Raw genomic sequence first — 13,673 nt, 5'->3', positions numbered from 1 at the left:
CGGTTGTAGATGTGAAATACTTCTTGCATATGTCTTCCCACTTCGCACAACATTGTGGGACTGGAAGTTGATCTTCCTGAAATGTAAGAAAATGACACGCCACAAGTCGCCGATAATTGATATAATGCCATGAAAATGCAATGTCCACTCCAAATATTGGAACAAATAATTTATCATTATCTTGCTTTCTTCAAACCAATTTCAGTGGTGCACATTGCCCTCGTTCCAAGCAACAAATGAGATAACTGAAAACATATTACAACATATCGAGTATATTTCATCTAGTATCTTAACTGTTTAGAAGCGTGTTTTTGAGGATCACTTACCGACAACCTGTAGGTATCCCTGGCGGCTGCGCATTGGGTCGGTGTTGACCTGGCACATGTACCAGCCGCGGTCCGTCTCGTGCACGTTCTTAATGTGCAGGTACCAGGAGCGGTGGTCGTTGTACGACAGCGAGATGCGCGGGTTCTGCGTGATCACGTTGTGGTGGATCGACAGGATGGTCTGCGTATCGACACGTACCCAGGCCACCTGCAATACCGAGAATCGGTCTGCATCTCTAACTCCAGCATATAGCACTGATAACAATCTCAATGATTGATACAGGCGACAAACCAAAATATGTTTTGTAAGGAGTACTGCTTTGGTGTGTGAGTAACACAAAATGGGTTATGACAACAATGGTAGTTTTGTTTTGGCATGGGAGGCCCACCGCCAAAAAACTAAGCACACTTGCGGTGTTATAAACGTTTTGATATGAAAGCTCTTCGTCTCCAGTGACCTTACGATAACATTTTAGTGAGAGACGGAAGAGTGACTTAGTCATTCCACTCGCAATGCAACTTGAAACCACTGAATCTGTAGATGGCAAAGAGCATAACCCTGTTAAGCGAAGTGAAGGGAAAATAGAGTCAGATTATATCGTATTTTCTGAATGTTCCCGCTGTTCCGGATAATGTTGGCTTTTCTCGGAAAGTGGCTCAAAACACATGAAGTTTAAGAATCTCTCCTGCTCGAGTATGGTATGTGATTTGCTGTGTTTCGCATATTCTTGCGTTATGGTGGTTCCCTTTTCCATTTACAAGTATCATGATCATTTGAGGCGGTCAAAGTACAAGTGGTGCAAGACCACAAAAGTTGTAAAACTTTGAACATAGCTGCTAATAAGATTCAGTGACCGTGTCAGAATTATATTGTAACAAATAAGCCCTCGGTCACAAATACACTCCTGGAAATGGAAAAAAGAACACATTGACACCGGTGTGTCAGACCCACCATACTCGCTCCGGACACTGCGAGAGGGCTGTACAAGCAATGATCACACGCACAGCACAGCGGACACACCAGGAACCGCGGTGTTGGCCGTCGAATGGCGCTAGCTGCACAGCATTTGTGCACCGCCGCCGTCAGTGTCAGCCAGTTTGCCGTGGCATACGGAGCTCCACCGCAGTCTTTAACACTGGTAGCATGCCGCTACAGCGTGGACGTGAACCGTATGTGCAGTTGACGGACTTTGAGCGAGGGCGTATAGTGGGCATGCGGGAGGCCGGGTGGACGTACCGCCGAATTGCTCAACACGTGGGGCGTGAGGTCTCCACAGTACATCGATGTTGTCGCCAGTGGTCGGCGGAAGGTGCACGTGCCCGTCGACCTGGGACCGGACCGCAGCGACGCACGGATGCACGCCAAGACCGTAGGATCCTACGCTGTGCCGTAGGGGACCGCACCGCCACTTCCCAGCAAATTAGGGACGATGTTGCTCCTGGGGTATCGGCGAGGACCATTCGCAACCGTCTCCATGAAGCTGGGCTACGGTCCCGCACACCGTTAGGCCATCTTCCGCTCACGCCCCAACATCGTGCAGCCCGCCTCCAGTGGTGTCGCGACAGGCGTGAATGGAGGGACGAATGGAGACGTGTCGTCTTCAGCGATGAGAGTCGCTTCTGCCTTGGTGCCAATGATGGTCGTATGCGTGTTTGGCGCCGTGCAGGTGAGCGCCACAATCAGGACTGCATACGACCGAGGCACACAGGGCCAACACCCGGCATCATGGTGTGGGGAGCGATCTCCTACACTGGCCGTACACCACTGGTGATCGTCGAGGGGACACTGAATAGTGCACGGTACATACAAACCGTCATCGAACCCATCGTTCTACCATTCCTAGACCGGCAAGGGAACTTGCTGTTCCAACAGGACAATGAACGTCCGCATGTATCCCGTGCCACCCAACGTGCTCTAGAAGGTGTAAGTCAACTACCCTGGCCAGCAAGATCTCCGGATCTGTCCCCCATTGAGCATGTTTGGGACTGGATGAAGCGTCGTCTCACGCGGTCTGCACGTCCAGCACGAACGCTGGTCCAACTGAGGCGCCAGGTGGAAATGGCATGGCAAGCCGTTCCACAGGACTACATCCAGCATCTCTACGATCGTCTCCATGGGAGAATAGCAGCCTGCATTGCTGCGGAAGGTGGATATACACTGTACTAGTGCCGACATTGTGCATGCTCTGTTGCCTGTGTCTATGTGCCTGTGGTTCTGTCAGTGTGATCATGTGATGTATCTGACCCCAGGAATGTGTCAATAAAGTTTCCCCTTCCTGGGACAATGAATTCACGGTGTTCCTATTTCAATTTCCAGGAGTGTATTAAGTCAAAAATTGACCTGGTTTCGACGCTACTATGAGCGTCGTCTTCAGAATTAGACTAACTGCACTAAAACATTAGGTATATAGTACATTAATAAAATTAAAGTTTGTACTGACTCGAAAAGATGCAGTACTTACAAGTCACATATTAAAAAAAGATCTCAGCCGGAAAGGCGACGTCATGAACACTTGTCAGATGGCGAGCCGCTAAGGGCTGCTCGTGCTGTGGACAAGGGTTGCAACAAGACTGAGGTGCCCACTTTAGAATGTGTGGGCAAGTAAACATGGTGTTACTAAGAGCGCCATCTAGTAGCCGCAGAAACAACTAGGCTACTGTACATTCAAAAGTAGACACATGAAATTGTGATGCAGCTGATTCAGACATAACATAACAGGATGAAGTTACGTATTTATCTGCTTTAAGTAGAGATACATTTTGTAACGTAAAAACGTTAGTTATGACATACAAGAAAACAACAAAGATGTGACAGGAAAACAACATTTCGGTAAACTTCATGAGGAAATCTGAATCAAAGATCAAGCAATGGATTTATACAGTCAAGAAAGTTTTTATTTCGCAGCTGCAGCTGTTCGTTGAGATTGAGGCCATCATGACGAGTGAGATGTTTGAAAATCTCCAATTCCTCTAAGACAAAAGTTGTGTTTTGAGATCAGAGGCATAGTACAGTCTCGATTTTTCCCGGAGACTAGTAAATGAAGTTTCTAATTGAGCACTGTGGTGCCTAATAGCAGCAATTCACTTGCCAACTGAAACAGCTGTTTATTATTTGAGATTACAAGTGAAGCAAGTTCACACTGGATGCTGTGTTTCAAAGTTTAGTAGGTCTGTTGCACCGCATAACCATTACTGTGGACAGAGACGACTGTTCGGACGAAAATGAAGGTAAAGTAATATAATTCGAAACGTACTGCGAAACATAGGTTTTTATCACTTTTACCATTGTATAGTGTTTTAACAACAGCATAACCTTTCTTATTACCGCTAATGCAATATAATATACTGGTTTGTCTCGAATTTTAGTTTTGTAATAGCTGTTGTTATTGTGTTATTTGTTATAAGACTAAGAGAGGGACTCGTGGAGAATAGTCACTCACTATTAAATCAGAGGGAAAGAAAATGTACAGGAAGTGTGAAGACCTGGAAGATCAACAAAAGGAAAACTCTCCGAAATACTGTACAAGAGCATATAACCAGAAAGAACAATTGGATAAAGGAAAAGTTTTTACCAACAGAATCTGCACATGTCGATTAGAGTGCTCTGCGAGAATAACGGAACGCCAGTCTAAGAAATTGTTTGAGTCTTCTGGAATCTAGGTGAATATTCACAGCAACAGTCTTTGGAGAACAGTGCCATCATTTAGTGTGCAAAGGAGACGGCCGCAAAATGATTCTGGAGATCAGAAATCTACATCATTTAAGTAGTTCCTAGAGGTGGAAAATCAAAGCGTCCAAGAAAAGCTGCTCAGGCTAGCGAATATTTGAAATCAAATGCAGCAAGTATTTCTTAACATATTTCAGATATCCGAAGAACGACTATACCGTTATATATCAAAGCCGAACGTTTGGGCTGTAGTTGACTCCTCTGACAAGAAGACCGCAGCCAATAAAATTGATGACACTGGTATTATGGAACATATAAAATCATTTCCAGCCTGTCACAGTCATTACACACGAAACATTAATCCTGAAAGAAAATACGTACTCCCAGATCTGTCTATTTGCAAAATGTGCAGCATGTACATCCAAAAATGTCATGAAAAACATAAGACCACAGTAAAAGAGAAGTTCTATTAGCATGTCTTTTCAATAAAATTTAATCTCCATTTCAAGCCACCATCAAAAGGCATGTAATGAACATAAAGATCTGAGTGGAACAGAATGAAGCTATATCGCTCTCCATGACGCAGGAAAGAGACGTGCACTTAAGAAAAGCTGCTCAGGCTACGGAAAAATTCAAATCAGTTGCAGCGAATGTTTCAAATGACTTGTATGTACTGACCTTTGATCTGCAGCAGGCACTCCCATTTCCAAACCTATTCACATCAGTAGCATGGTACATGAGGAAACTGTGTATATACAACTTTGGAATACATTAATTTAATGAAATGAATGATTTTATGTACACGTGGGATGAAACGGAAGGGGGAAGAAGACCACAAAACGTTTCAACGTGCCTAGTGAAGCATATCAAGGAACATGCAAAATATTATAAGCATGTAATTTTATGTTCCGACAGCTGCCAAGAAAAAATCGGAAGATAGAAATGACACTTACTTCGAATGAACTATAACAAGAACCTGATGTTGAAACAGAAATCATAGACCATAAATTTCTTTTCTCAGCGCATTTTTACATACCAAACGATTCCGACTTTGGCTTGACATACGAAAAGTGGGGAAAATAGGCCTAATCCATTTTTATTATCCAAATGAGTGACTACCATTGTGAAAGAATCCAATAAGAAAACACCGTTCAAACTATTTCACCTGATGCATACGGACTTTTTATCCACGAAGAAATTGGAAGCAGCCACAGTAAACCGGAAGAAAACTGTTGACGGTCACAAATTGAATTGGCTAGGCGACCATTGGTTGAGGTACGGGATGTCTGTATTCACTAAAATACAAAAAACAGCTTCCATCGTAACATGTAATTCCATGAATTAATTTGACATAGGAAAGGAAAAGGAAAACCAGAACGTCAGCTACCAGAACAAGACAGTCTCCACAAACAGCGACGTGCACTTACGTGTGCAAGGACGAAGGATATATTGGATTTCTACATCTACACCTACATCTACATTTATACTCCGCAAGCCAACCAACGGTGTGTGGCGGAGGGCACATTACGTGCCATTGTTATTACCTCCCTTTCCTGTTCCACTCGCGTATGGTTCGCGGGAAGAACCTTTTATGCCTCGTATTAAGCACCATTTCTTCAAAAATACTCCTTGCGTTGCAAAAACACGTCGAAAACGGTTTGCTGAAGATGACGTCGAGTCTCCAGACAATGCTAAATTCTTCTGTGTTGAACGCGTAGGTAAATGTAGGCAGTACGAAAACAGATATGGGAATATTAAACATGGAACTATTATATTCAGTACTACTTTCTTTGTAATTATTTTCAGAAAATTCTACAGAATCAAACATTTTTGCATCCTCCAATGTTTCTTCTATGTACTTCATTTTGCATGGAACAAGGAAGTATAATTCTCTGTTTCAAAATATAGTGAATTTATGTTCGTAAAGTGTATGCTGTTTCTCTGTTCCCATATATCTTTACCCTCCAATGTCTCAGAATAAACTTTCTCTGGACTTGAACCACTTGTATTCTGATTACCTTATTTGACACCAAATGCGCAAAGACATTACCATACATTTCCACATGCAGAATGGCTTCACAAAACGTACATGTAGTTGTTTATCACCATCACGAAGAGCTTACAGCAGCTGAATCCTGTATAGTCTGAAATCGTAGTTAAGACATTCCTGGCTACGTCCAACACTGTTGAATGCGCTCTATCTGTTGAACAAGTAATCAGTGTACTGAAACTGTTGGTCCCATTGCCGCCCGATTGGCAACTGGCAACTGGAATCTTGTAACTTGCATCCGAGTAAAATATTATTTATGGCGTGTAAGTTAAAATTTACTACAACTTTCTGTTTTCGTTGGTGTATGTGGTACGCTCTGGTGAACGAAGAAAACATTACGAGTGTACGGAATATCAGAACAACTTCATGACTGGATTGAAGAGTTTCTGGGAAAAAGAACACAGCTTGTCGTTCTCAACGGAGAGAGAATCTTCGGACATAAAAGTACCATCAGGTGTATCCCAGGGGAGTGTTGGAAGACCATTACTTTTCACAACCACTTTTATAATTTTAAATAATGACGGTATTAGGAACTAGTGTAATCGTTGGAAAAGCGTTAGTTGTAGGATTGAAGAGTGAACAGAAGGACGTGAAATAATAATCATTAATATATAATTCAGCCTTGTATATACTTTTCCCTGTGCCCAAAATGTGTATTTCATTCGGAATGTTTGTTCTGCTTTATAGAATTTACCGAGATCACAGACTGTTAGTAGCTCTATATAAGAAACTAACTCTACAAATATTTTCAATTACAGTATGCACTTTAGGCCGCAGTAACAATAGGTAAAGCGCAATTCAGGGTGACAGTGACAAATATGTTTCTCGATTCGGAAAGTAGACTCATTTACAAAAGTCAGTCTGAATGACAGTTAGAGGTAATGGACTACCGTAATGGTCACGGTTATTGTATATCACACTGCTGTATACCAATTATGCAGTTAACAAGTACTTTAAAACGAAAACAAATGGTATTTGTAAGAAGATGATACGAAAAGCGAGTCCCTTATTCGTGATTAATAAGTTAGATTCGCAAAATGTTTATATGAAGCTGGGCGTCCATGATGACCTTCCGAATTTTTTTTTGTGTCATCAGTCTTCAGACTGGTTTGAAGCGGACCGCCAGGAATTTCTCTCCAGTGTCAAACTCTTCATCTCAGAGCAGCACTTGCAAGCTACGTCCTCAATTATTTGCTGGATGTATTCCAATCTCTGTCTTCCTCTACTGTCTTTACCTTCGATAGCTCCCTCTAGTACCATGGAAGTTATTCTCTGGTGTCTTAACAGCTGCCCTATCATCTTGTCCCTTCTCCTTGTCAGTGTTTTCCTTGCGCTCCTTCCCTCTCAGATTCTATGCAGGACCTCCTTATTCTCTACATTATCAGTCCACATAATTTTCAACATTCTGCTCTAGCACCACATCTCAAATGCTTTGATTCTCTTCTGTTCCGGTTTTGCCAGAGTCCATTTTTCACTACCCCAAACACAGATTTTCATAAATTTCTTCTTCAAATTGAGGCCGATGTTGATACTAGCAGACTTCTCTTGGCCAGGGATGCCCTTTTCCCAGTGATAGTCTGCTTTCGATGTTCTTTTTACTCTCTCCGTCGTTGGTTATTTTGCTGCATAGGTAGTAGAATCAGTTAACTTCATCTACTTCCTGACCATTAATTCCGATGTTAAGTTTCGCTCTGTTCTCATTTCTGCTACTTCTGATTACTTTTGTCGTTCTTAGATTTACTCCCAGTCCATATTATTTACTCCTTACAATGCTGATTCTATTCATCAGCGAATCATATCTCTGATATCCTCCCACCTTGAATTTCCACTCCTGAACCTTTCTTTTATTTTCCTCGTTGCATCTTCGGTGTACAGTTGGATCACCTTGTCTTGCACCATTTTTAATCCGAGCACTTCGTTCTCGGTCGTGGATTCTTATTTTTCCCTTTTGGCTCTTGTACATATTGTGTATTATGCGGCTCTCCCTGTAGCTTACTCTTATTTCTCTCAGAATTTCGAATATCTAGCTAAGTTTGACATAGTCGAACATTTTCTCCAGATCGACAAATCCTATAAACGTGTCTTTATTTTTCTTTAGTTTTGTTTTCGTTATCAACTGCTACGTCAGAATTGCCTCTCTGGTACCTTTACCATTCCTAAAGCCAAACTGATCGTCATCTATCACAACCTCAATTCTCTTTGCTATTCTTCTGTACATTATTCTTGTGAGCAAATGGGATGCATGAGCTGTTAAGCTGACTGTGCAGTAATTTTCACACTTGTCAGCCATTGCGTCTTGCTAATTGTGTGTGTGATATACTTCTGAAAGTCAAATTGTATATCGCCAGACTCATACATTCTACACACCGACGTAAATAGTCGTTTTGTTGCAGCTTCCCCCAAATGATTTTAGACATTATGATGGAATGTTATCTAACCTTACTGCCTTATTTGCTCTTAAGTCCTCCAAAATTCACTTAAATTCTCATTCTAATACTGCGTCCCCTATGTCTTCAAAATGGACTTTATCTTCTATCACATCAGATAAATTTTCCCCGTCGTAGATGCGTTCAATGTACTCTTTCCACATATCTGCTCCCTCCTCTGCATTTAACAGTGCAACTGCAGTTGCACTCTTAATGTCACTACCCTTGCTTTTAATGTCACCAAATATTATGACTTTCCTATATGCTGAGTCAGTCCTTCCGACTACCATTTCCTTTTCGGTTTCTTCACATTTATCGTGCAGCCATTTCATCTTAGCATCCCTGCACTTCAATTTATTTCATTCCTCGGTGACTTGTACCTTTGTATTCCCGAATTTCCCTGAACATCTTAGTGCCTTCTCCTTTCATCGATTAACTAAAGTATTTCTTGTGTTACCCATAGTTCCTTCTCAGTACCTTCTTTGTATCCATGTTTTCCTTTCAAACTTCTGTAATAGCCCTTTTTAGAGACGTCCATTCCTCTTCAATTGCACTGCTTACTGAGCTATTCCTTATTGCTGTGTCTATAGCCTTAGAGAACTTCAAGCGTGTCTCCTTATTCCTTAGTACTTCCGTGTCCCACTTCTTTGCGTGTTGATTCTTCCAGGCCAGTCTCTTAAACTTCAGCCTACTCTTCATCACTATTATGTTGTGATCTGAGTCTATATGTGCTCCTGAATACATCTTGGAATCCAATATCTGATTTCGGAAACTCTGTCCGGCCATGATGTCATCTAACTGAAATCTTCTCGTATCACGCGGCCTTTTCCAAGTATACCTTCTCCTCTTGTGATTATTACAGAGCTCAATTAGTCTTTCTGCTCTCTCAATCCTTATCTCAAGCCCATACTCTCCAGTAACCCATTCTACTACTCCTTCCCCTAAAACTGCATTCCAGTCCCTCCTGACTATTAGATAATCATCTCCTTTTACATACTGCATTACCCGTTCAATATCTACTTATACTTTATGTGTCTCTTCATCTTGAGCCTGTGACGTTGGCATGTATACTTGAACTAGCGTTGTCAGTGTTGGTTTGCTGTTGATTCTGATGAGAACAAACCTGTCACTAAACTGATCTCAGCAACACACTCTCTGCTCTACCTTCGTATTCGTAACGAACCCCGTTACACCATTTTCTGCTGCTGTTGATATTACCTATAATCATCTGACCAGATATCCCTGTCTTCTTTCCGTTTCACTCCATGGCTGCGGTTACCCTTGACGCTGCATCACAGACAGGAGCGCCTGGAAAGGTGTACTCAACGACAAACCTGGGTGCACGAATGGCAAAACGACATTTTTTCGGAATAATCCAGGTTCTGTTACAGCTTCATGATGGTCGCATCCGTGTTTGGCGATATCTAGATTGAGCCACGAAATTTCCATTTCAGATTTTCTATCTCTCCTATCACATTACAACTTCTGACATTCTACGCCACGACTCGTAGAACGTTATTCTTTCGTTGGTTATTCAGTCTTTTTCTCATGCTTACCTCCCCTTTGGCAGTCCCCTACCGGAGATCCGAATGGGGGACTACATGGCGATATTTTGCTAATTGAGAATTCAGCATGACACTTTTTCAATTACAGACCTCATGTCGTGTGGAAACACATCATGTGTCTTTATTGCGGTGGTTTCCATTGCCTTCTGCATCTTCATGCTGTTCATTGTTGCTGATTCCTCCTTCTTTAGGAGCAGTTTTCCACTTCAAGAGCAAGAAAGTTCCCTGAACCTGTGTCCGCGCCTCCGCCCTCTTTCAGAAAGCCGTTGTCAGAATGAGAGTGACTTCTTATGCCGCAGCTCTTCGGCCGCTGTAGTCTTCGGCCATCAATACTGGTAATTAATCCTAGTTTAAACACTGGTGGTGTTCGAACGCTGGACTGAGGACATTTTCATTACGAATCATAGACGCTCCCTCGACATCACCGATTCAGCCTTTGGCACCAGCATCTTAAAAGCCTGTTTTATGTTAAATTCATCCACAAATAGTAAGTTTCAGAGTAAAGTCGGAATGGAATGTCAGAATGAGGTTCAAAAAATCTTTATGATGATACCTAATTCATTCCTATACGATTAGTATGTGTTGTGAAAATGGCATGTTGGCATTAGAAATAACGTATATGATAAATGATGTAGTGAATTACGTCCGAAGTTCCATTAGCCAAGAGTCGCAACACTAGAAAATTCTAGCGAAATGCCGGAAGACCTGCAGAGGGTCGATGCTCGGCGCTAAGATTGGCAGTTGACCTCGTTAACAAATGTAACGTAGTGCGAATAAATACGCAGGAAGATTCATAATTGTATGACTAAACAGCAGCAGAAAAATTAATGGAAAGAGTCAGATCCTCAAAATGGATGGCCTTAGCAGTTACGGCTGATGAATAGAGAAGATCAAATAAACTAGAGTCCGTTTCATCATAGATGCATTAATACGCGCGAAAGAGTTGCAAAGATACTTACCCAAAACTAGTAGCAGACTTCGGAAGACAAGCATGGTGCATTACGACGTAATTTACTGTTGAAATAGCGTACGTTTATAGACGAGACACCCGATAGCCTATATAACTTTCTCCTACATGCATCCAGCACTTCCAGATCACAAGGAGGCTTACCAACACCCGTTCTTCCAGCTTCCCGTCCCCGACAGGCTATAAATGATACATCATGGCGTTCCTTGCGTGGTGTACATGTAGAAATAGTCTACACCACAGAATCTCCGATTAATGAAAGGTAATACACAAACGGTCGACATTAAAGGTGCAAAGACAATACCAGCGGCCTTCGATAAGTAATGCAACATATTGTTTTTTTTTTTTTCAGAAAGCAGGTTGACTTCACTCACGATTTCGACGCGACGGCCTTTCGACACTTCACTGAAATTGTTCAAATGGTTCTAAGCACTATGTGACTTAACATCTGAGATCATCAGTCCTCTAGACTTAGAACTACTTAAACCTAACTAAACTAAGGACATGGCACACGTCCATGCCCGAGGCAGGATTTGAACCTGCGACCGAAGCAGCAGCGCGGTTCCAGACTGAAGCGCCTAGAACCGCTCGGCCACAGTGGTCGGCGCACCTTACTGACAGAGCCTGTATGCCCGCATGGTGCCACTCGAAGGGTCGATGTCGGTGCCAACGTCTTGCTGCTCCAATTCCCTCCCCATCATTCTCGAACTGCTTCCCGCGGATTACATTTTTCATTGTCCCAAAAACACTACTGGCCATTAAAATTGCTACACCACGAAGATGACGTACTACAGACGCGAAATTTAACCGACAGGAAGAAGATGCTGTGATATGCAAATGATTAGTTTTTCAGAGCACTCACACAAGGTTGGCGCCGGTGGCGACACCTACAACGTACTGACATGAGGAAAGTTTCCAACCGATTTCTCATACACAAACAGCAGTTGACCGGCGTTGCCTAGTGAAACGTTGTTGTGGTGCCTCGTGTAAGGAGCAGAAATGCGTACCATCACGTCTCCCACTTTGATAACATCTACATCTACATCTATACTCCGCGAGCCACCTTACGGTGTGTGGCGGAGGGTACTTATTGTACCACTATCTGATCCCCCCTTCCCTGTTCCATTCACGAATTGTGCGTGGGAAGAACGACTGCTTGTAAGTCTCCGTATTTGCTCTAATTTCTCGGATCTTTTCGTTGTGATCATTACGCGAGATATATGTGGGCGGTAGTAATATGTTGCCCATCTCTTCCCGGAATGTGCTCTCTCGTAATTTCGATAATAAACCTCTCCGTATTGCGTAACGCCTTTCTTGAAGTGTCCGCCACTGGAGCTTGTTCAGCATCTCCGTAACGCTCTATCGCTGACTAAATGTCCCCATGACGAATCGCGCTGCTTTTCGCTGGATCATGTCTATCTCTTCTATTAATCCAACCTGGTAAGGGTCCCATACTGATGAGCAACACTCAAGAATCGGACGAACAAGCGTTTTGTAAGCTACTTCTTTCGTCGATGAGTCACATTTTCTTAGAATTCTTCCTATGAATCTCAACCTGGCGCCTGCTTTTCCCACTATTTGTTTTATGTGATCATTCCACTTCAGATCGCTCCGGATAGTAACTCCTAAGTATTTTACGGTCGTTACCGCTTCCAATGATTTACCACCTATGGCATAATCGTACTGGAATGGATTTCTGCCCCTATGTATGCGCATTATATTACATTTATCTACGTTTAGGGAAAGCTGCCAGCTGTCGCACCATGCATTAATCCTCTGCAGGTCCTCCTGGAGTACGTACGAGTCTTCTGATGTTGCTACTTTCTTGTAGACAACCGTGTCATCTGCAAATAGCCTCACGGAGCTACCGATGTTGTCAACTAAGTCATTTATGTATATTGTAAACAATAAAGGTCCTATCACACTTCCCTGCGGTACTCCCGAAATTACCTCTACATCTGCAGATTTTGAACCGTTAAGAATGACATGTTGTGTTCTTTCTTCTAGGAAATCCTGAATCCAATCACAAACCTGGTCCGATATTCCGTAAGCTCGTATTTTTTTCACTAAACGTAAGTGCGGAACCGTATCAAATGCCTTCCTGAAGTCCAGGAATACGGCATCAATCTGCTCGCCAGTGTCTACGGCACTGTGAATTTCTTGGGCAAATAGGACGAGCTGAGTTTCACATGATCTCTGTTTGCGGAATCCATGTTGGTTATGATGAAGGAGATTTGTATTATCTAAGAACGTCATAATACGAGAACACAAAACATGTTCCATTATTCTACTACAGATTGACGTAAGCGAAATAGGCCTACAATTATTCGCATCTGATTTATGACCCTTCTTGAAAATGGGAACGACCTGCGCTTTCTTCCAGTCGCTAGGTACTTTACGTTCTTCCAGCGATCTACGATAAATTGCTGATAGAAAGGGGGCAAGTTCTTGAGCATAATCACTGTAGAATCTTAAGGGTATCTCGTCTGGTCCGGATGCTTTTCCGCTACTAAGTGATAGCAGTTGTTTTTCAATTCCGATATCGTTTATTTCAATATTTTCCATTTTGGCGTCCGTGCGACGGCTGAAGTCAGGGACCGTGTTACGATTTTCCGCAGTGAAACAGTTTCGGAACACTGAATTCAGTATTTCTGCCTTTCTTCGGTCGTCCT

General features: G+C 42.6%; 1 protein-coding gene across 1 annotated transcript in view; it reads right to left on the bottom strand.

Annotated features, from left to right (window-relative positions):
* Positions 1–13,673, bottom strand: part of LOC124548682 (neurotrimin) — a gene marked incomplete at its 3' end in the record, with an annotated part of 1,196,053 nt that overhangs the window by 537,555 nt on the left and 644,825 nt on the right. Inside the window, exon 5 of the mRNA XM_047125186.1 lies at positions 327–534. Coding sequence (XP_046981142.1) covers positions 327–534 — 208 coding nt within the window. The remainder of the gene's footprint in view (positions 1–326; positions 535–13,673) is intronic.

Source organism: Schistocerca americana, chromosome 1 (assembly GCF_021461395.2).
Source record: "Schistocerca americana isolate TAMUIC-IGC-003095 chromosome 1, iqSchAmer2.1, whole genome shotgun sequence".
NCBI classification, from domain to species: Eukaryota; Metazoa; Arthropoda; class Insecta; order Orthoptera; family Acrididae; genus Schistocerca; species Schistocerca americana.
The sequence above is the reverse complement of the archived record's forward strand: the minus strand, read 5'-3'. Positions and strand labels throughout refer to the sequence as shown.